The sequence below is a fragment of the Strix aluco genome, chromosome 18 (assembly GCF_031877795.1).
Source record: "Strix aluco isolate bStrAlu1 chromosome 18, bStrAlu1.hap1, whole genome shotgun sequence".
Lineage (NCBI taxonomy): Eukaryota > Metazoa > Chordata > Aves > Strigiformes > Strigidae > Strix > Strix aluco.
Window position 1 is genome coordinate 94250 of NC_133948.1, and position 27646 is coordinate 121895.

General features: G+C 41.7%; 1 protein-coding gene across 1 annotated transcript; it reads left to right on the top strand.

Annotated features, from left to right (window-relative positions):
* On the top strand, nt 1–27646 carry SUSD2 (sushi domain containing 2). Its single transcript, XM_074844218.1, has 15 exons — nt 1–183; nt 3093–3297; nt 4641–4792; nt 5294–5461; nt 5704–5878; nt 7382–7583; nt 8683–8768; nt 10357–10625; nt 13028–13171; nt 14679–14834; nt 16561–16809; nt 18305–18577; nt 18999–19181; nt 24853–24943; nt 27534–27646. The coding sequence occupies exons 1-15, from the start codon at nt 117–119 to the stop codon at nt 27613–27615; spliced, it is 2502 nt and encodes an 833-aa protein (XP_074700319.1). The 5' UTR covers nt 1–116; the 3' UTR covers nt 27616–27646.

Genomic DNA, 27646 nt, shown 5'->3' on the forward strand with positions numbered 1-27646 from the left:
AAACCTTTGAACAGTGAGAATCTTGTTTATTTCTGGACACGTGTTTCTATAAAAGGCTTCTCCCAACAGGCACAAAGGCTATCACAATCAGCCATCCTGAATCATCTGGACAAAGTATGGAATTCATTGGCATAGATATTTCTTTCTTCATTCTCTTCACCCTCACTGCTCTTTGGAATGCAGGTGAGTGACTTTCAAAAATTTTGCTGCTTTTAACTACAAACTGTTTTGACTTCTGAACTTCAGAATACACACATCAGTAAGAAATTACTGATACCCTTTGTACAAGCTGAAGCAAAGGCACACAAGCTGGCTTTCGCCAGCAGTGTCATTTTCAACCTCTTCCTTTGTGATTTCCAGTAGGAGAGTGGATCTCTCCTGTAACTAAACAGACAATCTGGAGAATGCAGTAAATATTTTTAAAGACATAGAACAACTTCCTAGCTCCCTATATTGAACAAGCATTTCTACCTCCATCACAGGCAGGTTTTCTGGTATAGAAAGAAGGTTTTTATTTCTGACTCACTACCATTCCTGTTTTTTCCTGCCACACACCCACATATTATCCCAGGATAAAGGAGGAAAACCAACAGAGAGAGATTTTGCTACCTTTTCCTTTTCCTGATCTCTCCATCCTACCAAAAAAACCAAACTGCCCTCCCTATCCCCCTACTCCATACACAAAACAACTCAGCAACATTTTCTCCTCATTTCAGCAGAAGCTGACATACCTGGAACTACAAGCAATTGCTCTTCAGCCCCATGAGGGGTGACCGTAAATTATTTCTTCCTCTCCTAGCCTTGTTCATACATTGTTAACGACCTTTGAGGAGCATATGAATCCAGCAGCTTTTGGGATGCAGTACATTTCTCCATCTCAATCTACTAGAGTCAGATCTGCCGTACTGTCAGATTCGGGAAATTCGTCCTGTCTCAGTTCCCACAGATGTGGATGCTGCTGTTCCCATTTGTAGGTCCAGCCAGTATGGAGGCTGAGCCTGTATTGCAAAGAGGCAGATACATATACTACACCCACCACATTAACACAGCCAGCCACACAGGCTAACACAGAGCAATGCTTTTACTGGCATCCAAATAAACACAGACAGCACTCCCATAAACGTGCACACCACTCAGTTCCTCCTCTCCAGCTGATCACAATGGAAGGTGACTAGCAAAAACACAAACACACCCCTTCTCTTCCGATTCACGAACCCATCACATTCATAGATAACTTGCATGCTAGTATAGGCTTTAAATTTGTCTATTAGCTAAGCCCAGACCCCAAGTCCCTTACACGGTCAACAGCTCAGACCTCAGGCCTTTCCAAGTGCAGGTCTCCTACTGACTGGCTAGTTCATCCTGAAGTTCACTCACAATTACAACATGCGTACATGCACACACACACACGAGAGCCAGGCGATACGGAAAATAGCAACAAGATTTAATAAAATGTCTATGGTGATCAGGTGCAGGGCTCAGACAGAAAAACGTACTGACTAGCAGCTTGTTTATGTGTGACTGGGTCCTTTTGTGTTCCCTCTCTCCATTTTCCCATGCTTGTTCTTCACCATTCACCTTGACCCCTCCCTTTCTTTTTGCTTGTGTCCTCCCAAATAAGCACTCCTCCCCTAATTACTTTTTCATCACTGGTCCCGCTTTTGCTACATCCATGTGCAAATTTAGAATTTCTGATACTTACCTAGGTCATCCCACCATTGCATGGTATTATTGATATAGTTACCCAAGCAGTGTCGCCCTTGCAAGACCCCACTCCCCCAAAGGTCCTCAGTACTCCCAGTTGTCTGCAGCTTGTCCATCTCACTTAACTCCCCCTCAAATGTTTGTGAAATCCAGCTGTTCCTCACAGTGTTACTGTAAAATCTATCAACTTCTCACTGTTTTATTTGTGTTGAGCAGTTTTTCGTGTCATGTCCAGTAATTACTCACTGTCTGTTCAGCTAGACATCACTCAGACCTAAGCCAAGGACCTAGTCATCTGTCTGTGTACCTAGTCATCTTAACAGCTACCTTGTTAAGGTTACACTCAAATAAAATGCACAAAAGAAAGAACCTGTGGCCAGCAGGGCAAGGGAGGGATTCTCCCCCTCTGCTCCGCTCTCGGGAGACCCCCCTGCAGTGCTGGGTCCAGCTCTGGGGGCACCAACAGCAGAAGGACACGGACCTGCTCGAGCGGGGCCAGAGGAGGCCACAAAGATGCTCGGGGGGCTGGAGCACCCCCCTGTGAGGACAGGCTGAGAGAGTTGAGAGTTAGAGCAGCCTCCCAGGACTGAAAGGGGCTACAGGAAAGCGGAGAGGGACTCTTTATCAGGGTTGTAGGGGTAGAACGAGGGGTAATGGTTTTAAACTGACAGAGGGGAGATTTAGATGAGATCTAAGGAAGAAATTCTTCCCTGTGAGGGTGGTGAGGCCCTGGCACAGGTTGCCCAGAGAAGCTGTGGCTGCCCCCTCCCTGGAAGGGTTCAAGGCCAGGTTGGATGAGGCTTTCAGAAACATAATCTAGTGGAAGGTGTCTCTGCCTGTGGCAGGTGGGTTGGAACTAGATGATCTTTAAGGTCCCTTCTGACCCAAACCATTCTATGATTCATTCTATGATTCCAATTTCAGTAGCTTTTCATAATCTCATGTTGGAGCACACTTTGTCACTAATGTTAGCGTTCCATTCATCCAAAAGCGCTAGCCTTCCATTCTCATTGATTCCCATGTAGGGTTGGCAGTGGCGGGACTCCATTCTGGTTTGCTTAAGACCTACTCTTAGAAATAAATACAGTTAGTGACACTCACCGAGGGGCTACTCTGGAGATTTATCTTTCTATTAGATGTAAAAATACCCATGGAGTTGATGAAATTATGTGCTGTCCGGGAGGTAAATAAGTGTATTTTTCTATTCAAAATAGAGCAACCTTAATAGGCAGGTGATTACAGCCTTCACCTAAATACATTCCTGAACTAACATAACCAGCTTACTTCATTATTTACAGTAGTCCTTTAGATGATGTACTTCCGTTTCAGAGAACATCTAGAAGAGTTCAATAACATTCCTGACTATGTCTTTTTCTTCCTTTAACAAGGAGCTCAAGACTCTTGCTCACACCAATGTGGGGAGCTGCTTGGTACCTGTTCTTGCCAGGTGACATGCCAGTCCTTGGGAATTTGCTGTCCTGACTATAAAGAATTTTGTCTTCAAATTTCTCCACACTCAGGATCTCTGATGGGAGGCAAAGACTTTGTCATTGAAAACACAGCTTTTAATGCCTCTTCTGTGATAACGTGCAGGTGGGCCATGATTTTATATTCCTCTACCAAAGGGAGGTGAACCTTTCTAATCTCACTTTCTGACAATAGGTAATTACCACAAAACAAGACTAGTCTATACAGGAGTGAAAATTTACTTTGTAAAGTTGTCAGAATCCTGAAACACACGAAGGTTCTGCTAAACCTCACCCACAAGGATCATTTCATTTAGGTCAAGTTATTGTGCCATACAATCATTACTCTGCTAGTTCTTCCCTTAATATTTCAAAACCATTTTCTAAAAGTGCTTCTTTTGGGGGCTCTTTGTTGTCAAGATTTTTTTAGCATTTCCATTTTGTGAAAAAGAAGTATTCATTTCTTAATCTGAATGAGAAAGCAACAAGAAAGAAAAGTAGGTAGGACACCTTATCTTTTTCCTGTAAAACAAAGCTGTGGATCCCTAAGCAGTCAGCCTGGATCACACTTACGTACGTGTGTCACACATGCAATACATATGGTACACTGAATTTTACTGACCCCGATGTCTTAACATTCTTTGCACAGAAGATTCTGAGTGAGATTTTGGAATCCTTCCCATCTGGATAGCAGCACCTGAAACAGTTTTTAGTTCTTCACTGGGAAAACCTTTAACTCGGGCATTCATTCTATAGAACACAACTGTGTACTTTGAATTACCTGCACAGCTGCATTATCAGAGCCAATACAAACTTCAGTGGAGACAAGCAAAGGTACTACTTCCTAGCAGGCCTCAACTTCCTACAGTACTTGGAATAGCTGTGCAGTCACCATACATCAACCCTGAAGAGTCATGGGTGGGATTATACTTTAGCCCACTAGGCAAGAGCCCTAACTGGAAACAGGTGGTTAAATAACAAGCAATGAGTTCTGAGTTAATCTTTGCAACAGAAATTCTAGAACAGCATGAAAATTACTTTTGTTGATTTCACAGGACTTACCAGCAAAAAAACCCCACAAAGCCAAAAATTTGCAATGCCTGCACATCATGGTCAATATTAGCCACCCTGTAATCCTATTAATCATGTAACATCACCTTTGTCTTCCTACTGTCCTTTTGTTATTTGTTGCCAATTTATCATGCCCCTCTCCCCCAGTAATTTAATAGTAAATCTAAGGCTTGCAGATTGCTGTGTATTTGTGCAGTGCACAGCAGAACCCACACTGGTGTAATAAGCACAAAGTACACATGATTTTTTTCAGTTTATATTCACTGCTACAAGCAAAACAGCCACGGGACTTGGAATGATCTACACATGACACAAGGTTGCTTAATGAAACACAACTGAGACATTCAGAATTTTCTTTCTCTCAATGGTGACACTGAAAAGTGTTTTCAACATCAACAGGTTCAAGCAGACAATCAAAACCAGTGGCTATGTTGCTAAGGATGGAAAAGCCCACTGCATCTCCCCACTGCTGTATGAGACTGGTTTCATCCCTTTTGAAGTTTCTACAGATGATGGGCTGACGTTTCCGTACTCTGGAACTTGGTTATCAGGTTACTTACTTAAATCTACAGTGTACTTCTTTCTATATTCTTGCTCCATGGATGCAAGATTATATAAACCTTCCCCTTTTGACCACTTCTCTTCTTCATCAGCAGGCTGTTTGACCTCAGAAAAGTCATTCTTGTTGCCCTCGTGTTAATTCATATTTTGAGAGATGAACTTTCACAGCAATTGAGTTCTGCTGCTACACAGCAGCAGCAGCATTAACTCATACAAAGTCCTGCTTAAAAATGAAGTTGACCAAAACAGTACCCTTTTTGTCGCTACTTCTATTGGAAAATAACTGCATCGTGGTGTTGTCATCTAAGGACTACAGACATTAGTAAGGGTTGCATTCTCTCAGCTTCAACTTACTCTTTTTATATCATGCATCCTGTTCGAAAACATACACAAGGGAAATACTGCTAAATCTTAAATAATATAGCAGCACCTTTTCAGAGCTATGCAAAGCAGAAATGTCAATAATCCTTTTTTTCTGTTCTGTAATGCAGTACATCACAGCAGAGTTTCGGATAGAGAAAAATGCACATTGGTAAATGAGACAAAATGGCAATACTATGGGACCCCCAACACTGATGGAAACTTAACTCTTACCTGGACACACCAGGCACTTGCAGCAACCCATATCAACATAGAAGTCTGGGGATACCAGGAAACAGGTAAAGTGACACTTTTCCTACCTGCGCACAAGCAGTCTTCACACGTGTAACTTATGTGCAGAGCTCTGCGCAGCATGCAGTCACTTTCACTGATGCCTCAAGAAGAGATCTGCAAGTATACCTTATGACAATCACGGCAGCTTTTCCTCTTCATTTACATATGGGTGGAGACATCTAATTTCAATCTTGTGGTAATTGTTCTTTTCCAGTGTCCAAACCTATTTTCTTCCTGTATGTGACAGGTGACAGTTACTCAGAAAACTGGTTTGCTGAATGGAAATATCTTTATACTTTGGCAAGAGAAATCCCCAATACTGGGAAATTCTCTTTCATTCCCGTACCTGCTAAAGGAAATTACAGTACATGGGACTTTGGAATTTTGAGAATTACGTCCAGCAACTATTCTGATGGGCAGAGGCAAGTACATCATAACATTCTTTTATCATAAGTACCTTATTATTGCTTCCTGTATTAAAGCTGCTGTCTCCTTTGATGTTTAAAACTGGGACTTGGGCTCCATTTCACATGAAAAAATGGGGAGAGAACTGGAAGGGCAGAAGTGAGAAAAACTCGTGGGTCGAGATAAAGACAATTGACTAAGTAAAGAGGGGCACAGGCACAAAGGAAGTAATGCAAAGGCAATCGTTCACCACCTGCCACAAGCAGACAAATGTCCAGTCTGTCATCCAGTAAGGGCTACTTTGGAAAATCTCCCCTGCAGTTTTATTGCTGAGCATGATGGTCTATGGCATGGAATATACCTTTGGTCAGTCTGGGTCAGCTGTCACGGCTGTGTTCCCTCTGAGCCTCTTGCCAACCCCTATCTACTCCCTGGGGGCCAGCATGACAAACACTGAAGGCCTTGACACTGTGCAACCAGCTGTTTGGCAACAGCTAAAACATTGGGGTGTTATCAGCGCTGTCTTGATCACAAATCTAAAACATGGCACTTTATGGGCTGCTATGAAGAAAATTACTCCACCCCAGCCAAACCCAGTACTGTCAGCAAACTAGGATCTGCTGATTTCTTTTGTCACAACTGTGGAGGAGGCCCTGATTGTCAAACTTTTGTCACTGCAGCCACAGGCCTTCCTCTGCATTTAATTTGTTTCCGATTTTGTATGTAGGCCTTTCCATTCCTACAAATATTATGCCCACTTCCTTTTATTTCATTGTATATTCCCCATGATTTTTGGTGATTTACCTCTGTTAAGTGCTCCATGTGTATTCTAAGCTTGTACAGATATTCCTTCATAATTTTTCCACATCTGCAGTTTTTGATATAGATGGTGTAGCCCCTATGAATATATAATGCCACCTCTTCAGTGTTAGAACATATTACTAATACATCAGAACCTTTTTTAGCATTTAGCAGTCGCTGCCCACAGTAGGGTAACCTTTTATCTTTCTAGAGGGTTTTTTTTATTACGCTTCATGTTTGATATTTCTTCATGGGTGGAGAGCACAGTAGCCTTGGAACATTTCAAGGATTCTGAATGGTTTCTCCCCATATATTGCCATTGGGCCTGATACTACTGGGGCATGGGGTTGGGTTTTGTTAGAGAATCCAGATTTTCTTCATTCTGGCCTAAATGGAACTATGATGTGAAAAGGCATGAGAAGAAAACCTGTCTCTAAGAAGGTCCACATAAGCCAGAATCACAAATGCTAAAACGTATTCTGATTATTGCATACTTGCTGCATGCTGTCATGTCACCTTCTGAATTAGAAAATTTTGATTTGCTGTAACTTTTTGCAGGAAAAAGAAATTTTCAATTTGCAATGAAATAACAACTCGCAAGTTGAAAGATTCTTCATAATTATTGTTAGTGATTAAGACAGTGTTACTGTCAAAACAGTACTTGTTCAGCTATCAGATCTATTTTTTGGCTTTCCCCCCCCCCCCCCCCCCCCCCCCAGAAACATTCCATCAGTCTGGAGCCGAGAACATGCATTGGCTTGGCACCTTGGGAAAGACTTCAGAAATGACCCAAATGCATGGGCAACTGCAAAATGTATAGAATGGGACAGAAAGGAGGAGAAGCTTCCAAACTTTATAGAAGAAATTACAGATTGCCCTTGCACCCTGGCACAGGCAAGAGCTGACACTGGCAGATTCCATGTAAGTTATTAATCAACCCCTCTGGCTTATTAGGGTTCCCAGTAGAAGCTTAGGGAATGTCATACTCCTGACACACCCCTGTTCCATCTCTAAAACTCATTACAAGGAAATGAGATTGTATTTAAACTTGCACAAATAGCATGTCAAATGGCAGAGGCAGATACAGCTTACCCAGGTAGTATGAATAAAAAAAGTGCCTGTAGAACAGCAGATGGAAAACACCTGCAAACAGGGAGTTAAGACAGTAGTTCCAGGGGCAGACAGAAAACACTCAGGGAGGACAGTGAGCTCTGAAGAGCTGGGAGCAGGGATGACTTCTTCGAGATCTTCCAAGATGGCAGTCTGTGTTTGTAGGCAATATCCCATGCTGAAAGAAGCAGGCCACATTTCTGCCTAGCATATCATAATTTGTTGCAAACCTTTCCGCCTTGTACTTCAGAGCTCAAGTCCACAGCTGTAATCCATTATTTCCTGTCTCCCGCTTCCTTCCTCCTTCTCAACTTCACTGTTAACAAGGAACTGACAAAAGCTAGGAAATCAATTGCCATTTAGTGTACACTTTCACCTACAGCGCTGATCTGAGGACCAGAAAGGGTAACTTCCTCTCCTATTTATGATACCAAATGGTGCAGTGTGTTTATGCATATCAAGAAAAAAAAGTTGGGTAATTTTTGTTACTATCCTTTCCTGGTTATGAAACTCCAAACACGATGTGTATTTGAAATGATACTAAAATGATAACTAAAGTTAAAAGCATGTGAAGAAAAAAAATTAGATCTACTGCACTGTCTCCCTCTAAGAACACAGGACAACAGTTAAATTTAGTCCGGCGTGATCTGTGTCTGTTATGCACTTAGTTGAATCCCCTGTCTAGCTGCATCTGTTCTTCCAAGGTCTGTTGTAATAAACTGCAAAATGCTCAGGTTAGACTAACATGTTGCTCCGCTCGCTTCAGTGTTTTTCCTATCATTGCATCCTACTCAACATACAGCCGCAACCAGTTCATTTAGATTCTACAAATATGTCAAAGGATGAGGACAAAAATAGAAAGGACAATGGGGAAAGAACCCCATTAAATGTGAGCATTGATCTTTTTCAGACAGACTATGGCTGTGACATTGAAAAGGGGAGTGTGTGTACTTACCACCCTGGCGCTGTGCATTGTGTAAGAGCTGTTCAAGCCAGGTAAAGTAAATTTTTTAAAACCGCATTTTTTTAATCACTTGTTCCACCTCAGAGATAGCAGTGTCACAGAAGTCACAAAGGTCTCTGGACTCTCAACTCTCAGGTTCATAGCAACTATTGTTTCCGTCTTATTCATGTATTGGACCTCAGGGCTGAGATGAAGTTAAGGCCTCAGATTTAATAAACACTTAATTGCACTGTGTGTTGTGGTTTGACCTCAGAGGGCAACTGAGCACCACGCAGCTGCTCACTCCCCCTTCCCCCCCAGGGCTGAGGAGGAGGGAAGCAAAAGACCCAGGAACTTTAGATAAGGACAAGGAAGGATGATCTCATCCTTTAAGGCAAAGGACAGACTTGTTAGGGGAAGAAAAAAGCACATACATTTAATATAGACACTAAGAACAACAACATGTAACAGAGTAGGACCAAGAGAAGCATTACCGCATCTCGAAAACACCTTCCCCCACCCCTCCCTTTTTCCCAGGCTCAGCTTTGCTCCCAATACCTCTACCTGCTCCCCCCTCAGTGGTGCAGGGATCAGAGAATGGGGGTGCAGTCAGTCCTGCCGCTTCTTCCACCTTGGGGGAGTGGAATTTCTGGCATTCCTCCCCTGTCCCAGTGCGGTTCCTCTCTCATAGGAGACAGTCCTCCCCAAACTCCCTCTGACATGAGCCACTCCCACAGGCGTGTGGGTCACTGCCACGTGTTGCAGCCCTCCCAGTGCCAAACTACCACAGTGGGGCCTTCTTCCCACAGGGTCCCAGCCTTCTTTGGGCACAGTCACCTGTCCCAGCATGGGGCTGCCCACAGGCCTCAAATTGGCCTCTGCTCCACTGGTGACCTCCATGGGTGGCAGGGGGGTGGCCCTGCCATCTCACCACAGGATACAGGGGAGTCTCTGCTTCAGCATCTCCCCCCCTTCTCCTCCTTTCTTCCACTGACCTCAGTGTTCACACAGATGTTCTCCTCACAACTCCTCCTCACCACTCCCCCAACTCCTCCCAGGTTCCCCTTCTTAAATACATTATTGCAGAGGCGCGGCTAATTGGCCTGGCCTTGATGCAGAGGCGGGTCCGACTTGGAGCCAGGGGAACTTTGAGAAGCTTCTCACAGGGGGCCACCACTGTAGCCCCCTCCCCTGCTACCAAAAACCCTTGCCACTCACTCAAACCAGGACACCGTGCTAAACCTTAGAATACCTAAACAAGCACTAATGTCTAAAAGAGATTGGATTAAGCCTAATTAAGCCTTTCCTGTATTGGTCTACTTAAGTTCAACAAGTTACTATTTGCACTCTTTCTATCAGAACAATTTTAAAGAGTTCATTTAGGTATAAGGCCTACAGAACCTCCTTACTGCCTTGGTCAAAAACCCCTCCCTCCCTCCCCCTAATCTGGTCTAATTTACAAGAACAGAGCAGGGGTGGGGGGCGAAGTCTAACTGGGAGGTATCATCTCTGGACATCATATAAAGCTTGGCAAACAAAACATTTAGCAATATCCATAAAAAGGCAATAGGTAATCTCTAAATATGAATAGATTTCACATTGCTGAACGATGACTTTCTCCTCACTGCTTTTCTCAATCAGTCCCCAGTATGCAGCAGGACAGCAGTGTTGCTATGATTCCACAGGGACCCAAATCCTCACGCATGACTCAACAGGAGGCAGCACACCTGATCGAGGCCATGACTGGGGTTCACCACCTTTCATGAAGCCTCCCCGGATACCTGGCTTTTCCCATTGGCTTTATGACGTCATTAGCTTCTATTACTGCTGCCTGTGGTCTGATAACTGTCACTTCTATATGAAAAGGCGGCCCTCCAGTGACTGCAGGATGTATCGCCCGCCTCGAGCTGGTAAGGGCTTCAGAATTCCATTATGCGGTGTAGTTTTTTGATACAGTGTTGGCTTTTAGAATATTTGTATATGTGCGTATGTCACTTGACGATGGTGAGGGCACAATGTCCTATGGAAAAGTACCGTGGAGGTTTCTCTTGATCTATCAGTGGCAAAATCTGTATGTGTTTTTTAATTGTCCTGCAAGATTTTCTGCTGTTGAGTATCTCATTAACCCCTGGAACCTAAATAGCTGAAGTTTAGTAGTCAATGTTCATGACTTCCTATCATCAGTGGGCACTTTCTCAGAAAGAAAATGGTTAGGGATGGTTAATGACAGCTTGGCAGTAGCTAGCAAAGCTGTTGTGCTGAAAAATGCTACTCATATCAAATATGGAAGTTTTACCATTTACAAATATGTCTGTTGTTCCTGCCCCTTGCTTTTAAGTAGTCCTCAAGTCCTGCCATATTTCTATTGCTGCCACATGTCTTGCCTCCTTCTATGCTGCTGGGGTGCTGAGGTGGCTGGCAAGATTGTGGCCTCCTGTAAAGAAGGAAAGTGCAAAGAGGCAGCACTTTTCTTCAGGGGAAAAAAGGAGAAAACTGCAGAGGTCCTTGCCAGCACATGGTCCAGTCCTGAGTGAAGTGAGCAGGGTGGACACAGTGATGGCAGCAGCAGTCAGCCAAGAGTCCAGATCTCCAGATGAGTTTGTGGTGACAAGGCAAGTCTGAAGGAAAGCTGAGAAGTCAGTCTGACAGACAGGGTCAAAGATCTGGTCCAGTGATGCTAACCAGGGTGGGGCACAGTCCAGCCATTGTTCGGCAAGTACATAGTGAGAAGGCATGTCCAAGGACAAGCCAGAAAGTCAGTCGCAGGTCTGTGTGCAGATCAGCGGGGTTTATGGCCAGGCACAGGCATGGCTGTGTTGGAGATGGAGACAAGAACACCCATGACATAGTTCAGGCCCGGGCCTGAGCTTAGATGCAACCCATGGACAGAGGATATAGATTAGAGGGCCCAGTGAGACTCGTCAGTGGAATTAAGGCCTATGAGTGTGCTCAGGGCCCTGACAGTTCCACCATGATAGAGAAAGGCTACAACATGTCTCTCTTAAGCAAAGACATGTTGATGAGGGATGTGAAGCACATGGTCTTGCAAAAAGATTCCTAAATGTACTTATGCCATTACATCCATCTCTCAAACATGACAAAAATCCATCATGCAGCTCTCACTAAGCACTGTAGATGCTCATCTTTCTCCTAGAAAGTATATGCCAGCCACACAGTCAGGAGAGTGTTCATTAACCAGCACCTGAGAAAACTAACCCTCAAACACCACAGAACCCTCTGCAAAAAACTTATCGCTAAAAGCTTCTCCAAGCATGCCAAAGATGGATGTGGTACAAAATCAGCTCAAACAAAAAAAGTTAGCTACCTTGGTACTTACAGAACTCTCCTGGAACATGAGATGTTGGGGTTAAATGTCTCATCTGCCAGATGTGGAGAAATTACTTGAACCTATCACCCAGGGGCAGGCCTTCTTTACTGTGATTTTCTGTTGTGTTTGTTTGCTATGTGCACTTTGATCCGAAAATCCCAAGTGAATGCACAAACTGCTGAGGAGAAAAAAACAATGGCCTCCTTTGCCTTGATCTAATGAACCTGATTTATGGAGGGGACTCTTTCTCTAGGGAAAGATTGAGAGAGGCAATGATCCCAAAATACTTAAACAGTAAAGGGACCTACCTGTCACACAGATGTCCTTAGTCGTCGAGAGTCATACCTCAGATAAGATGACACAACTTCAATTTTTTTTTTTTTGCTGGAGGGGAGAGGGGCCTTCTGACCTCTTACTGATCCAAAAGGCAAAACCAAGGATATCTGCTAAACTCCAGAGAGGCTTTTGGGGCTGAGGATCACTGCCATCTCTCTCTGTTCAGGCCAGATGAGACTTCAAAGCCCCATTCCCTTTCACTGACTGTCACTTCCAGCTACATTTGGAAGCACCCTGGTGAGCTGCTTCAGGAACAGTCCTGTGTTTATGTCCAAATCTCCTCATACACTGCATACAAATCAGGCTTCTAGCCTGACTGACAGAGGATTCTGGTAGGGGGTCTACCAGGTAAGCATTGCTGCCCTTAACAGCCTGTTAAAACGCAGCCCCTAAATGTTGGCCGATGAAGATGAGAGGGGGTAACTGGAATGACATTTCTCACTGTTACCACAGTGCTGTTCCAGGTTGTCATAGCTGTTCCTCACGTCACATTTACCATGGATCAGCCTTGCATTTTTTCCTGGGTTTAAATGCCATTCTCTGGATCACCACAATGAGATTATTTTCTTTTTCTCGTGAACCTAAGAGGAGGATTAATGGGTTGTGGGTTTTGCTTGTTCTGATTTCTCTTTTTGCTTTTAAAAACAGCATCTGCTTTTGGGGATCCTCACTTCTTCACATTTGATGGTCTGAACTTCACCTTCAAAGGCCAGGGAGAATACACGTTGCTAGAGTCTGATCTCACATCCCTAAGAGTGCAAGGGAGGACAGAGCAGGCACACTTTCCCAATGGTAAGTTGGTAAGAGAGGAAGCAGCGATGACAAATAATAACTTCTGATGTTGCTTGATTTGCACTTTACAGCATTCCTCCTATCTTCTCTAGTCTTCTCCTTTTTTGGCCATTTATGAAAGGTCAATGTTTTGAAGCTAATCAGAAGACAGCCAAAATGTTCAGGAAAAAAATAACTTCCTAATCAAAGATTATTTACTAATTTTATTGCATGGAAGTGTAGGTTTTCTGTTGTGTTTAAGAGCTCAGGAAAACAATTCTCAATTCTCTCCATGCCCATTTCCCTCTGTAAGGAAACATAAGGTCAGTTCTAGGAATCAGTCAACAGGCATAGCTCCCAGCTGATGCATTTTCATAGTATTGTAGCTGAAAAATAATAGAAAGCAGGTAAGTGTATGTCCTGCTTTATTTTCTTTCCGCGTTAGGTGTATATATGCATGCATATGTTAACAGAGCAATAACGTCCCCCAAAGGAGCTGAGAAAACATACTTTGGATGGGAAAAAAAAATCTTTCTGAGCACCTCAGTCTAGCAGAAAAGTACAGAATGTCTGATGAGAAGTTGATTAAGGGGGTCATTTTTTTATTCAAAGGGTCTGATTGCCCTTGTCTTTTGGCTTGTTTGTAAAATGAAACCCAGGGCAGAAGCAGCTTTTGGAGGTACCTGTGGCCTTCATCATTTGAATGGGCAGATTGCAAACCAGCCTGTAAGAATGAGATTGTCACATACCTGCATTTTAAAATGAGGGAAAAATAGAGCATGAAGCAGCAGAATGGGATTGTGTCATGAGAGACAACCTGAAAAGCCTTACGTCAGATACTTTTGTTTATGCTTTTCCTGTATCTAGTGCTATTTTATAAATAGCAGGCTTGCCTCAGGAAAGAATATCCCAGCTGGCCTCAGGGATGCACTTCAAGGATTTGGTACTTCTGGTAGAATTATAAGGATGGACTAAAAATTGTGTGTTTAGCACACATGTAGACAGGAATGCATATACTCAATACCACATTGGATAGGATGGAGATTATCAAGGAAATATTTTGCCCTTGATAGATTTTACTGTGTTTGTGGTAGAAGTAGCATGAGTCACTGAGCAGTTCATTCTGAAGGTCAGTTTCTTAAATTTCTGTTCACTCCATTTTTTCTGTCATGTCTTCCCTGAAATTATCTTCGATTTTCCCAAGGCTTACTCACAGGACTGAACGTGCAAGAAAGAGATCAACTGGTTTTCTTACACAGCTCAGTCACTGCCATTGGGATGAAGAATTTAGAATTTCCAGACTTTTCTCAGCATTAAACATTCTGCTTTCAACATAATATACTGGAGGGAAACTTATACTGTGGGTTTTATGTGACTTATATGCTTAGCAATTCCCTCAAATATAAATAATCATATTTAATTATATTTAGGAAATATCTGGGGGTTTTTTTGTCTTTATAATTATAACCTTCCATATTTACTTTATATCATGTTGGGTATTTTGGGGGGTTGTTTTTTTATTTGGAAGGAACTGAGGCTCAGGTGACAGGCTTGTCTGCAGTGGCCATGCAGGAGAACAACTCGGATGTGATCGAAATACGCTACTCGGAGAATTTGAATCTGGAGGTCCTGTTGAACCAGAAGGTCATCAGCTTCTCTGAGCAAAGTTGGATGGACCTGAAAGGTTAGTTACAAATATCAGCCTTGTAAGCTATTGTATTCTGATGAAGCCCATGTACCATTAAAAATTTCTCTAGGTGCATGTGTTTTGACTCTTTTCAGTGTCCTTTTGCAAAACAGGCTGCAGGTCACTCCAAAATTTGTATCAAGAGTGAAACAAAGGACAGGCAGTGTCCCAGCTCATTAGCATTTATTTTATTATCACATGACTTTTTGCAGTTCAGTTGCTGCCAGATTGAGGCAGAACCAGTGGTAGTGCACAGTTGGCATGGGCCTTGGTGAAAAAAACAAAATCGAGAGCACATGGGAGAATGCCCTTTCCATCCAGTTTGCCTACCTGGCCCTGTGTTTATACTAGCCCAGTACATGGATTCCTCTGGCCTTTGAGGCTGCTGGCAGCTACAATATGGGCAGGAATATAGCCACCAGAATGATGGGCTACACATCTCCTTCCAAATAGCCATGGATCAAGGGTGCTACAGAGAAGCACACAGTGGCTGTGTTCCCACGGAGAGGAGTCATGGTTCAGGTGAGCACAACAGAACCCACAACCTTCTGCTTCTCATCAGCATTACTGGCAGTTAGCCCAGCTGTAACTGGAAGCACCTATGCTGTGTTCAGGAAGAGGCAGAGTCATATGATTTGCCAGTAGGCTGGACTGTGGCATGTTCTCCTCTCCCAGAATGTTCAAATAGCGGAAATGACAACCTTTACCAACACCTCGTGCTTGCCTTAACTTTCTGGGATATGAGAGGATTATGAAGGGATGGCATGCAATCCTGGCAATGACAGTGAAGTGTTTTAACAGGGGGCTTCAATGTCCACATCTTCTATGTTCTCTTTCAGTGGCTTGTAGAGCAATGGTTTTCCTTCTCATCCCATGGAGGGTGAATGGAATTAAAAATGTCTCACTCCACATTCTGTTTTGAGCTTACTGCACCTAATGCAATGAAATCTACCAAGCAAAATGGAATATAGTGAAATATAACCAAAATATGTACTAAAACATAACTGAAATTCACATTCACCTATCAGGAGCCATCTTGATCGGTCAGATGTTATTCCTCTATTCTTCTGCTGGAGATACTATGAAAAGTTGACTTTTTTTCCTCCAGGGGTGTGATCATTTCATTAGTCTTTATAATAATTTAACAACTATTATAAACATTACTAGAATTTTAACAGTAAGCCTCCTATTCATCAGAGGAAGTTTTCTGTGGCTAGCAATTATTATTCCTCAAATGGCTGGGAAATATAATGAAGAGCAGAGAGAAGACTACATCAACAAGGGGCTGCAGAATCAGAGAGATGCAGGAAGGAAAAAAAAATGGAAGGGGCAGTGATGGGGCTTGGAGAAGAAGCCATATTAGGCAGGTCTTGACAAGACAATCAAGAAGCAGAGGAAACCAGTGACCACTGAGAGCAGGGGTTCCAGCCCACAGCCACTCTCTGATGTAATCACCTCCTATCTTAAGGCTTCTGCTCTGGGACACTGCCAGAAGGCAGTGCAGCTTGTATCAACTGTGGGCCTTTTTTTACGACTACTCTGTAGTAGCCATCTTACTGCAGTTGTAGGTATGAAGGTGTGGCCTCCCTTTAAATGCTTCTTAAAATGTAGCCCAGAGTAGAAGGAAGTAAAAGTTTTATGAAAAATGGTTAAAACTGATGACACAACAATCTGTTCACTATGGATGATTAGCTGTTTTGTCCTCTTCCTCTCATTGTTATAGGTCTCTTTCTCCATTCTACAGCTGATGAGAACATCACAGTTATGTTCTCTTCTGGGTCTGGAGTGGAAATAAGGGGAAGTGGAGGATTGCTGACCCTGACAGTTCTGCTCCCCGATAAGTTTATGAATCACACACAGGGTCTCTTTGGGGTAATGAATGGCTACACAGAGGATGAGTATACCTTCAAGAATAAAACCTCCCTGTCAATTCATGCAAGTCCCCAGCAATTGTTTGAGTTTGGAGCTAACTGTAAGTAATTTCTCTGGTCTATTATTACATTTTCTTTCCAAATTCAAAACAGCTTCCAATTTACAAACTAGCAGATGAAGTCTGTACCAAGCAATCTATGCTGGGGGAAGAGAAGGGAGTAAGAGAAGTATGCCCTCCTCTACCCAAGTGGGTAATGTACCTAGCCAAATGATTGAAGACAGAATCATGATGGAATGTCCTGCACTTTGTTCCATCAAGAGTCAGAGTTCATATTTCTACATTCTACTATGGTCAGCTGAACGCAGCATCACCAGACTAAAGCATTACAGAAGTTTAGCAATAGGCAGGGTCAGCTGTCTTCTTCCAGAATATGAGCAACGTTTCCATCAAGAACCATGCTGACAATTTAAAAAAACATTTATCAAATCACAATGTAATAATTATCCCTGTCGTGGTTTGAACTCAGCCGGTAGCCAATCACCACGTGGCCGGTCGTTTACTCCCCCTCTCCCTTCCCGGTGAAATCGGGGAGGCACAAATAAACCCCCAAATTCGTAGGTTGAACAAAAAACAATTAGTAACAAAACAACAGTTATAATAGGAAGTCCAAACGGGTAAGATACAACGCAGCTACTCACCAACCGGCCACCGGTAGGTAGACAGCCCGCCCCCGTAGCGATCCCGACGGAACCAAAAACCCCGCCGCGCTGACCGGAAAAGGGAAATAAGAGAGCACGTGTCTCCTTTACCCACCGAGCATGACCTCACGGCCCGGCCTTCCGGCTGTGCTCTCACTCAGCCCAAGGAAATTTAACTCTATCCTGGCCGGAACCAGGACGGTGCCTCTAAAAAAGAGGGTGTGGGAGGGGTGTGTGTAAAAGAATGGCTGCTTTCATTTAATGAAAGTGATGAGGCTGCTATATCTAGCTTGCATCATTAGACTGGTCAGCACTCCTAACAGCGGGTTAGCAGATGGGCCAGAAACATGATGCACAATATCCTCTGGCTACCGTCTCATCTCTGCATTAAGCACAGTGTAGCCATACTCAAGGTTTCAGATCGTACTGAAAAGTCTCACTGCTCCTACTTCAGGAAGTTTCTGATTTAGTGGCGTGAAAACAAAAAGCAGGGCCACAGCAGACATGATAAATTTAGAGAAGCACAGGATCAGGATTTGTGTTGCTAGTGATGTTCGGTTTAGCTAGCTCTGCCTGAGGTACTTCTTTATCACTATTTTGCCAGCAGGCATCTAAAACCATCTTTATGTGAAATCATAGCTACACAATTATTTGGATCTAATTTTAAGTAATTGATCAAACACGGGTTAACCAAACACTAACTTTAGTGCTAAGTTAAGATGCTGGAAATGAAAAGGAAAATAATCTTGAACTGAAAGGAAGCTGTAGGGCTTTGTAGATCTCTTCGAGCTCTAGCTACATTTATGTAAACAAGCACTTGGATTAGTAGCAGAAGGTGGTATAGGTCTGTAGGCAATGTTACATATGAATCTCTCTCTCTTTCTCCATCTCCCAAGGGGCTGTTGAAAATGGAACTTCTCTCTTTACTTATGACACAGAGTTCTTACTGAACAATTTCTTTTATGGGGAAAAGCACAATGCTTCCTTTCTGCCCGTGTTCATTCCTTACGAAGACCCTGCTGATCCCCTGCTGAAAGTGATGGTCTTGCTCTGTGACTCTGACCCGTTCTGTAGATTCGATGTTCTGACAACAAGAAGCCTTCAAGTGGGAATTTCCACACGACTATCTCATCAGAATCATAAGCTGCTGGTAGAAGATCTAAAGCCAGGTGATACAACATTCCACAAAGCATTCATCACTACAGTTCTTTTTCTACATGGCATCTAAATAGTTAACACTGTTCAAGGAGGTTTTGCTCAACTGTAGGTTCATGCACCTGTAAACATGCTTATCAGGAGGAATTGTCCTTGTACCAGGAAAAATCTGCACTGGTAGGATAGACAAACACAAAATAAATTTCTTTCCATTTTTTCCACTACTACACCACTGTGTGGAACATTTATCTTCATTTTCTGTGCCTTCACCTGTCTTCCTCGGACTTAATTTTTTTTTTTTTTTCTAAAGTCAGAAAATATTGTCTTTCAGTTAGTCTAAAAATCTTTGTCTTTCCATGAATTACTATTAAAATGCCATCTGAATCATTGTGTTGGATCCAAAATACTTTTAATCAGATATGTCTCTTTTACTAGTGATCTCTTGTGGCTGGCTGGATCATCCAACCAATGGAAGAAAGAATGGAACTACCTACCTGCTGGGCTCAACCATCAGTTTCATCTGCAATCAGGGCTATGAACTCACTGGGTCAAAGGAAAGAATTTGCCAAGTGACGGGGGCCTGGTCTGGAGACACACCCAGCTGCATCCCAAGAACAGGTCTGTTTCCTTTTAAATGTTACAAATCGTCATTAAGAAAACATTATCACAAACAAGGCAATCTCAGTAAATGATGATGGCCCTTGACAAAAGCAACTTCTCTTACTTGGGAAGACATTGGACATGAAATCCCTGGGTTTACAGAAAGACTAATATTCAGATCTAAATAACAGGTAGTTTATGGTGGGTTTTTACAATTTTATTTCATGTATCTACTCTTTCTAAGGGTTTAGCACTACATGCTTCCCTTTCTCCGAGTTTGCCTGAAAGGAACTCGTAGGCATGCTTCTTGAGTGGACAACCTAAAATACATTTCAAACTCAGTCTTAGAAAAACAGGAAAGCATAGTACTTAGCTACAAATGATTCTGTAGCACAAAAATACGAAGGCTACAAAAAGAATTTTTATTTACAGCATTATTTTAACGTAATTTTCTTATGTAATGTTCTTTTAGCGGCTTTATAAATATATACTCTACGCATACACATACAGAACTAGCGATTATTGAAATCCTTTAGTAATTTGAGCTAGATTTCAAGTATAAGTGATGGCACAACCCCCAACCATTTATTGTCACTCTTCATTCTGTCATCACTCTTACAGTTTTAACTTTCTTTGCAAGTAACTGGGGCAAACATATATCCAGTCCAAGCCATCTGAGGAGTGGGTTATGAAGTGACACATTATGAGTGCCTGAGGAGAAACTTTGCAGAAAAGGACCTGGGGGCCCTGTGGACACCTAGCTGAACGTGAGCAAGCAGTGTGCCCTTGTGGCAAAGAAGGTTCATGGTTTCCCAGGCTGCATTAGTTATCACCAGCAGGACAAGGGAGGGGATCCTTCCCCCCTGCTCAGCACTGGTGAGGCCACACCTGCAGTATTTTGTCCAGTGCTGCCTTCCTCTGCACAAGAGACACGTGGACATGCTGGAGAGAGTCCAACGAAGGGCCACAAAGAAAGCTGATTAGGGGACTGGTGCATCTCTCCTATGAGAAAAGGCTGAGGCTTGGAAGGGGATCGTATCAATGTGTACAAATACCTGAAGGGAAGGTGCAAAGAGGATGGAGCCAGGCTCTTATCAGTGGTGCCCAGAGGTAACGGGCACAAACTGAAACACAGGAGGTTCTGTCTGAACATCAGGAAACACTTTTTTACTGTGAAGCACTGGCACAGGTTGTCCAGAAAGGTTGCAGACTCCCTCCCTGGAGATATTCAAAAGCTGTCAGGACACAATCCTGGACAACTGACTCTGGGTGGCCTTACCTGAACAGGGGAGTTGGACAAGACGACCTCCAGAGGTCCTTTCCCACCTCAACCGTTCTGCAATTCTATGGTTTGAGAGCAGACAAGGCCCACGCTTGTTGAAGGCTTCCACTCTTTTGTTCTAAAGAATTGTTACCTTAAAATATAATGTATTATTCTATAGCAGTAAAATTGTTGTGAATGATGTAATAGTATTTAGTATAAATAACACAGATTTATTACCCATCTTGTGTCACGACTATTAGATTACCAATTAACCTGGGATTGTTGGATTTAGTAGCAGTTAGGCTGTCTCTACAATTTACAGGAAACTGTCCAACATTTTCTAAGTTTCGACTTTGTTTTATTCATACACCACATACACTGCAAATGTCCTCAAGATGGCAATGTTTCAAAGCACCACGGTAATGCAAGGCCACACAGCATGTTGAAGCACTTTTAATGCAGTTAATCATAAAATAACTCATATCAACAGATTCTCCATTCTGAGCACCTTCCAAAGAAACGTGGAAACTGCACAACACATCAGCAATGAATTCTTGGCCAGCTGACACATTTCATCAACCTCTGCAGACCCGCACCAATTGCTTGTTCATCTCCAACACAGTTCTGCAAGTTTAGTGGTATTTGTGAGATGAACCACTGTGAGTTTGGGCAGCAGACTGTGGACTTTAACATAAAAAATAATTATTGAACATATGCATATACAAAACAGCGAATGTTGCTTAATTTTAAATAGATGAGTGAACGTTTATGAAATGTTTTCTTGAACCGGCCATTGTTAGTAATTGATATGCAACTGATTGTGTTCACAGGGGCCAATCTCAGTAGTGATGCTATTTTGGAAAGAATGAAACTAGAGGTATTTCAAAACATTTCTGTTTAATATGATAGGCCAGAGCATATCGAGTACTTTAGTTAACAGTTGAAAATACGAGAGATTCAGAAATTTTGCAGATCATTTCGCATGCTTCATAGTTCACTGTAATAATAGATCGTCTGTCAAAAGCCTGAAGAGAATGAAATCTTTACAAAGTAAGGCCAGATCTTAAAAAGTCAGCGGCAAAACATTTTGCCAAGCTGAAAGCTAAGAACGTTTTTCCACTGCTGCCATCAACCACATACATACTGGATAGGAGCCAGTCAGTCTCAATAAGCAAACCGGATGCTAACATTTACACTAGAGAAAGCGGGGCAAAAAGCCAGCCCTGAGGGATCGGAGGGAAGGAGTTGGAAGATACGCAGAGATTAACTGCATTCAGAATGATGGAGATGTGCTGCAGCTTTATGGATAAGCAAACAAAAACTGCAACATTTTCCAGCACATGGTTTCCTAAAACATGACAAAGGACAATAAGGTGTGAAAGAATTTTATTGATCTGATTGTAACAAAGCCCTTCCTTACTTTTTGATATTTGGGGATGTAGTTCATTTGCAATGTGAGTCAAAAATGATGAGTTTTATCAGCCTCAGGAAGTTGGAGTATGGCAATGCTGCCCATAACAGCAGGATACTGACAGTACTGACAACTGATTGAGACAATCTAAAATACAAATTGCATACACAGTTCTTAATTTTTTTTACTGCCGTGCCCTAATAATGGCATTCATATCTGGCCTTGTTCCTCCTTTTGCATCATAAAATATGCTGCTGGATATCAGTCTCTGCCTGAGAAGGTTATTTTATTGACAGGTCCAAGTCTCTCCCAAGATAGGCAGAACAGTCCAAAGTTCCTCTCACTTATGTCTAAAACTCTAGTATTTTTATAGCATGGACAGCTAGTACTTGCTTTCCACTAAATACATTTCCGCCTTCAGTCTAAGACACAGTTGAAATCCAGTGCCAGTTTTCCTTGTGGTGATTCTGAATTCAGCACAAGTACTGAAAAGATCCTCACGTTGTCAAAATCTGCTGTTACTGAGGTCAGTTTTCTTCACCATTTTCCTCTTTACACAGCATCATGCTGCTGTGTCACCAATATCAATTTTATCAAGCCCTGTGACAGAAAGTCTTCTTGATGCCAGAAAAATGCTGACAAAATCAATGGACAGTACTTCCAAATTTCTGGGCGCCTGAATGGGTGACCACTGACCTAGCCACTGTGATTAGTGGTCACATTTTTACTGCCTGCATGAACTATTAAAACACACATTTTTGAATTATTTCTTTCTTGCTGGTCAAGAACACAGGGTCCAGCCCTCTATTATTCTCAGCTTCCAGGGGTACTTCTTTACAGCGCTATGCCCGTTACACTTGCTGAAGTTTTGTGGCACATCAAATTCAAGCTCCGTATTGCAAATCACCAAGAATTTTTAGTTCCTATGTGCTTCTGTTTTTCAAAACAGCTAGAACAGTTAAAATAAAGGCATGAGGACTACGAAAACTGGATTAGAAAGAGAGGTGGAAACAAGAAAACTGAACGTGTTATTTTGCAAAATCCATTTCTGTATTTGAAATTTCAGATACAAATTATGCTGTTGGGGCTGCATATTGTTGCTTTTGAGTTTTTCTTCCTTGAGTTAAAGTTTCCATGGAAATCCTCTGCTAATAATTATTTTGCTATGCTTCTAATTACAATCCCACTGCATGTCTTGCCAGTACCACAGCAACCTCCCTTTACAGAATATCACATAGAGGAAGAAAAAGAAACCATCCAGCAAAAGCAAAAAGGAGACTCTAGTAAGATCAGAAGTAAAATGCAGCTAAAAATTATAATTCTTAGCAATATATATACATATATATACACAGATAGTCTGTTTGTGACAGACAATAATTTGGTGGTGTTAAGTGCAATCTGGTTTTGGCTGTCTTTTGTTTTTTTCCTTTTTTCCCCTCCCCTTCTCACGTTTAGGTTTCATTTTCCATGCTCAGGCTCTGTGCAAATACAGTTCTTTTTGGAAAGTTGTCAGAAATCTCATTAGACTTCTGCACTTTTTTTTCAAATGAGGATGCCAAAAAACATTAGTTCTTCTTATTACAGAATTTTTGTCTGTCTATCATTTCCAGGAGACTGGCTGCAAAACATACTAAAATCAAGGAATGTAACCTGAGATTATAAATTAAATACAAAGATTTCACAAGAGGCAAATTATCACTGGACCCAACTACCGAGGCCAGTGGTGGGTTCTCATCACTTGGCAGAGACAGGGTACCTGCCTGTAAGATGTGTGTAAGCCAAACACAAGTTTTTGAGCCTTGTACAGAAGTTACTGGATGAAGGACCAATGCCTGTGATACAGTTTATGTATCCCATTTCTTTCCTTAAACTTCAGTATAAACCAAATTAGAAGCAAAATTATCTATTCTAGGATCACAGAAGTGTCTGTTACATCACTCTGCCATCACTGTACGCTAGGCCGTAGCCTGGGCAGTTCTTCCCACAGGCAGGACAAAGCGATGGAAGGACTGGCTGGCAAAAATGCAGCCCAGATACATTAAAGCTCAGATGCACCACTGCTCACCTATCTCTAAACAGGCTAGGTGCTCCCCAATACATGCATACAGTGCTATCACTACATGCAGAAAAAGGGCAGAGCTTGAATCTACTTTGACCTTAGGACAACACAGAGCCAAGGAACTACACTTCTGTTTGACTCACTGACACTGAGCCCGGGACAAAGGCTGCTCACACGGGGACTTGCAGTTTTTCAGCTGTGGTACTCCAACAAGTATTTTTCCTTAAAGGATGCAAAACTCAGGAAGCATTGTTTCTCCCAGACGGTTCACTCTAGATGCTGCATCTCCTAAACTTTTACCAATCCTCTTATGTGTCATGAAAATTTACCTGCGTGGTATCTTTAGCTTCTGTTGCTCACCACCGCTGTACAGCATCCTGCTAGTGCTGTCCTACATCAGCAGAAAAGTAACAGAACTTGTAACCTGCAACTCTTTAGCGGAATAAGAAAACAAGAGGAGATTTGTTATTCAAAATTTGTTTCATATCTGGTTTCTTATTATGTGTCTTTATTATGCAGTCACAAAATTACATTGACACTGTCTGATGCAGTTCACCATATCCACATCAGAACAGCTATTTTTGCTCTCTTTTACGTAGACCATTAAGCAGCAGAGGTAGTTTCAAAGTTTTAATGCCAAAATAGGGGTAATTTTTAAAGCAATGAAACCATATGGAAAAAGGATTGAAAAATGGCCAGTTGTTGGGATTGACAGTTCTACATAAATACTGCACATTCATGACATTAACAACGTATTGACCACTAGCCATCCTTTCTTTGTGTTAGAACAGCTTTTGCAGCCACCTGCCCTGTCAAATGTAGGAATTATGTGAGTTCCTACTCTTTACCAGTCTGTTCCACTAATACAAAGAACAACATGTGCCTACGTTCAAACAGATATGAAGAAATGTATCAATGTCCTCCTGTTTTGTTGTGGTTGGTGTCTGTTTTTCAGATATCAAACAAGTAATTCTTCTTGGCTGCGTATTTGGAATAGTTGGTCTTGCAGTCCTGGCACGTCTGACTTTCTTATGTAGAAAGGAGAGGTAAGACTCGATTGAACTGAAAACACAAATGAACCTGCTAAAGAAATAGCAAGTGTTGTGACCTTTTTAATCATTTTTCTCAATGACAAAGAAATCAAACATGCTACTATCTTTTATGAAAAACATCATGTCTGGATAGTCCTTGGGGCCTGCTGGAAGACTATGAAGCAAAGTTGGAACTGTATTATCAGGACACACAGACATGTGATTGATTGATCAATTGATTGATCGATTGGAAGGAACAGGACTTTTTGGTCACAATAATTTATCTGTTGAGTGATAAGGCTACCTGATTAAAAGTGTTCTTTTTCAGAACAGGTGTGCTCATGATACCAATAGGTAAATTTGATGTATCATCTAAGGAATGCATTGCATGATACTGTAACTTTCCACATATCTTTGAACATATTCCCACTTCTAGGGACGCATGAATTTGCCTAGAGAATGCTTTTATGTCTCTTGTGCCAAAGAGGTGAATAGAATTTTAAAGATATATCTGTTTGCTGCCCATTCTTGGAACCCTTCTACCACATAAACTCACTATAAAAACTATTACATTTTTAAAAGAAATCTCTACAAAATGTTATATGGCTAGTAAATTACGCCTCTGATGTTTTCATCTTTTGTTTTAGAGGTTGTTATGACTTCATATATTCTGTATATAATTAATTCTGTTAGCCAGTACTAACAAGACACTTAAAAAAATATTTCTGGCTCTGTGCCTTTCTAACAGGTTCATAATTGCAGATACTCTTGAAACAGAAACCAGTATGATAGCCATGTGCATCACTGAAAATACAGCCCACTGATTCTGAGCTAGTTCATCAATTAACTGTGTGCCAGAGGCACTGCTAAATTTTGCCCCTGCCCTTTAAATCACATAAGCATTGGTTTTCTACACTTCACAGAGAACGCTCATACCTAAAACACTTTTTCTTTCTCCCCTGTACAAAAAAAAAAAAAAAAAAAGGATACTCAACACAGGGTAGATAACTGCAGCAATTAATGTCTTCTGCATACATAAAAAAGCATAGACAAAAGACAACTCCCGTATTTGCCAAATTTTACACACACCGCATTTCCGCGTATAAAACCAACTGGTTTAAAACACAACTATTACAGCTGCATGGACTTCTCATGTTTGGGAGCAGCTTACAGAACTGCTACTCTAAATTCATAATTGTACATCAAAAACTAATTAAAAAAATCGAATGAAGCCCTTGTCAACCCTTCGAAACTCTTGTATATTTTGCAAGTCTGTAGGTAATTTTCATTTCATGCATTTCATGCTACCAAAAGCTTATAATTTATGAAAAAATTCTGAAAGAGTTTAATAAAGTCCATAGCACTCAGGGGGGCTGTATATTTGGAGAGCAATAGAGGATGCAGTAACAAATTTTGAACAGATAAAATTTTAACTAGGGAAGGCTTATTAGACAATTATTGAGTCATGAAAGTCTGTCATCTACTGTATACTCTCTTGGATCTCAGGGTAAATATAACTCTGTGACACGTCATATGTTTTATATAAGAAGGGAAAGAAGTAGTCCTACATACTGTAGGTCTTTGAAAACATTCTGGCTCTGCACCCAGCTCTGACAATCATCCAGAAAAGGAGCTGCTCTTGGTGTTCACAGCTAAGACCATACTTAAATAGCAAGATAGAGTGAAGTATCTTAAAAAGCAGCAAGGCCAATAGAAATATACAAAAATCCTAATCATTAAACGCTATAAGCTTTTAGATTTCTTTTTCCTTTAACAAACAAACAGAAAAACGAGTAGGGTCTATATTTTCAAGATTTCTCCAGCCACCTTTCTAGCCTAAAAGTGGAATGGTAAGTTTCTCAGACAATCACATGATTCTGTGAGCAGAGACTGGGGTGGGCGGCAGAATCACCGTATTTAGAATAAAAATTGCAGGAAATCAAAATACCAAGGTGCTCAGTAAATTGGTTTATGCTTTTCCCTCCCAGTTATTGTGAGTGTTGATAGGTAGTCGCAAATGTATCTATTAATATTTTGGTGATACGTTTCTCTTAGACAAAAAAAAAAAAAAAAAAGCCAATGTAAGGTCCAGAACTTAACCACTGAATCACGAGTTCCCTGCTCACTCAGACTTTTTTCCTCTTTTTGTACTCAAAAAACAACCTTCTTCCAAGACCCTTCATTATCAGTGTTTTCAAACCAGTGACATTTGCCCAGTTTCTCCTTTTGCTCATATAATTCAGACCACTGTACTAGAAAACAGAAATTTATTGTTGCACAGTGATAACAGCAAACCATCAGTATTCTCTAATTTCATCACATGTTGCTCAAATAGAAGTAGTGCTACATATCCTTCAGTCACTACTTCTGGTAATTTAAATATTTTGACCCTTCAACAGTGTATGACAGGAGGGATATTGTTCTGTGGGGAAGGTATGCACTGGAATTACACAGAATGGGTACTTTAAAAACTGGTGTGACATTACTATTCCACCTAACCCAGTATTCTTCTCACCCTGATCAATGACATTACGGTAACTACTTTAACAGCCATCTCTAGCTTTTGGGGGGCTTTAATGTGTTTTCTTTGTCTTTTCTTCCAAAGACACAAAGGCAACCAGAAACTTGTTTCAGAGGTTCCGGCTGTATCTGAACAAGAAACAATGAAATTCCGGAGGAGTTTTTAATGAAATACAGAAAAAGCATAGCAGAGGATTA

Coding starts and splice junctions, on each gene's coding strand:
- SUSD2 (XM_074844218.1), top strand. CDS start 117: ATGGAATTCATTGGCATAGATATTTCTTTCTTCATTCTCTTCACCCTC. Junction 8,769..10,356: donor GTAAGAGCTGTTCAAGCCAG/GTAAAGTAAATT, acceptor TTTCTCAATCAG/TCCCCAGTATGCAGCAGGAC. Junction 18,578..18,998: donor GGTAGAAGATCTAAAGCCAG/GTGATACAACAT, acceptor CTCTTTTACTAG/TGATCTCTTGTGGCTGGCTG.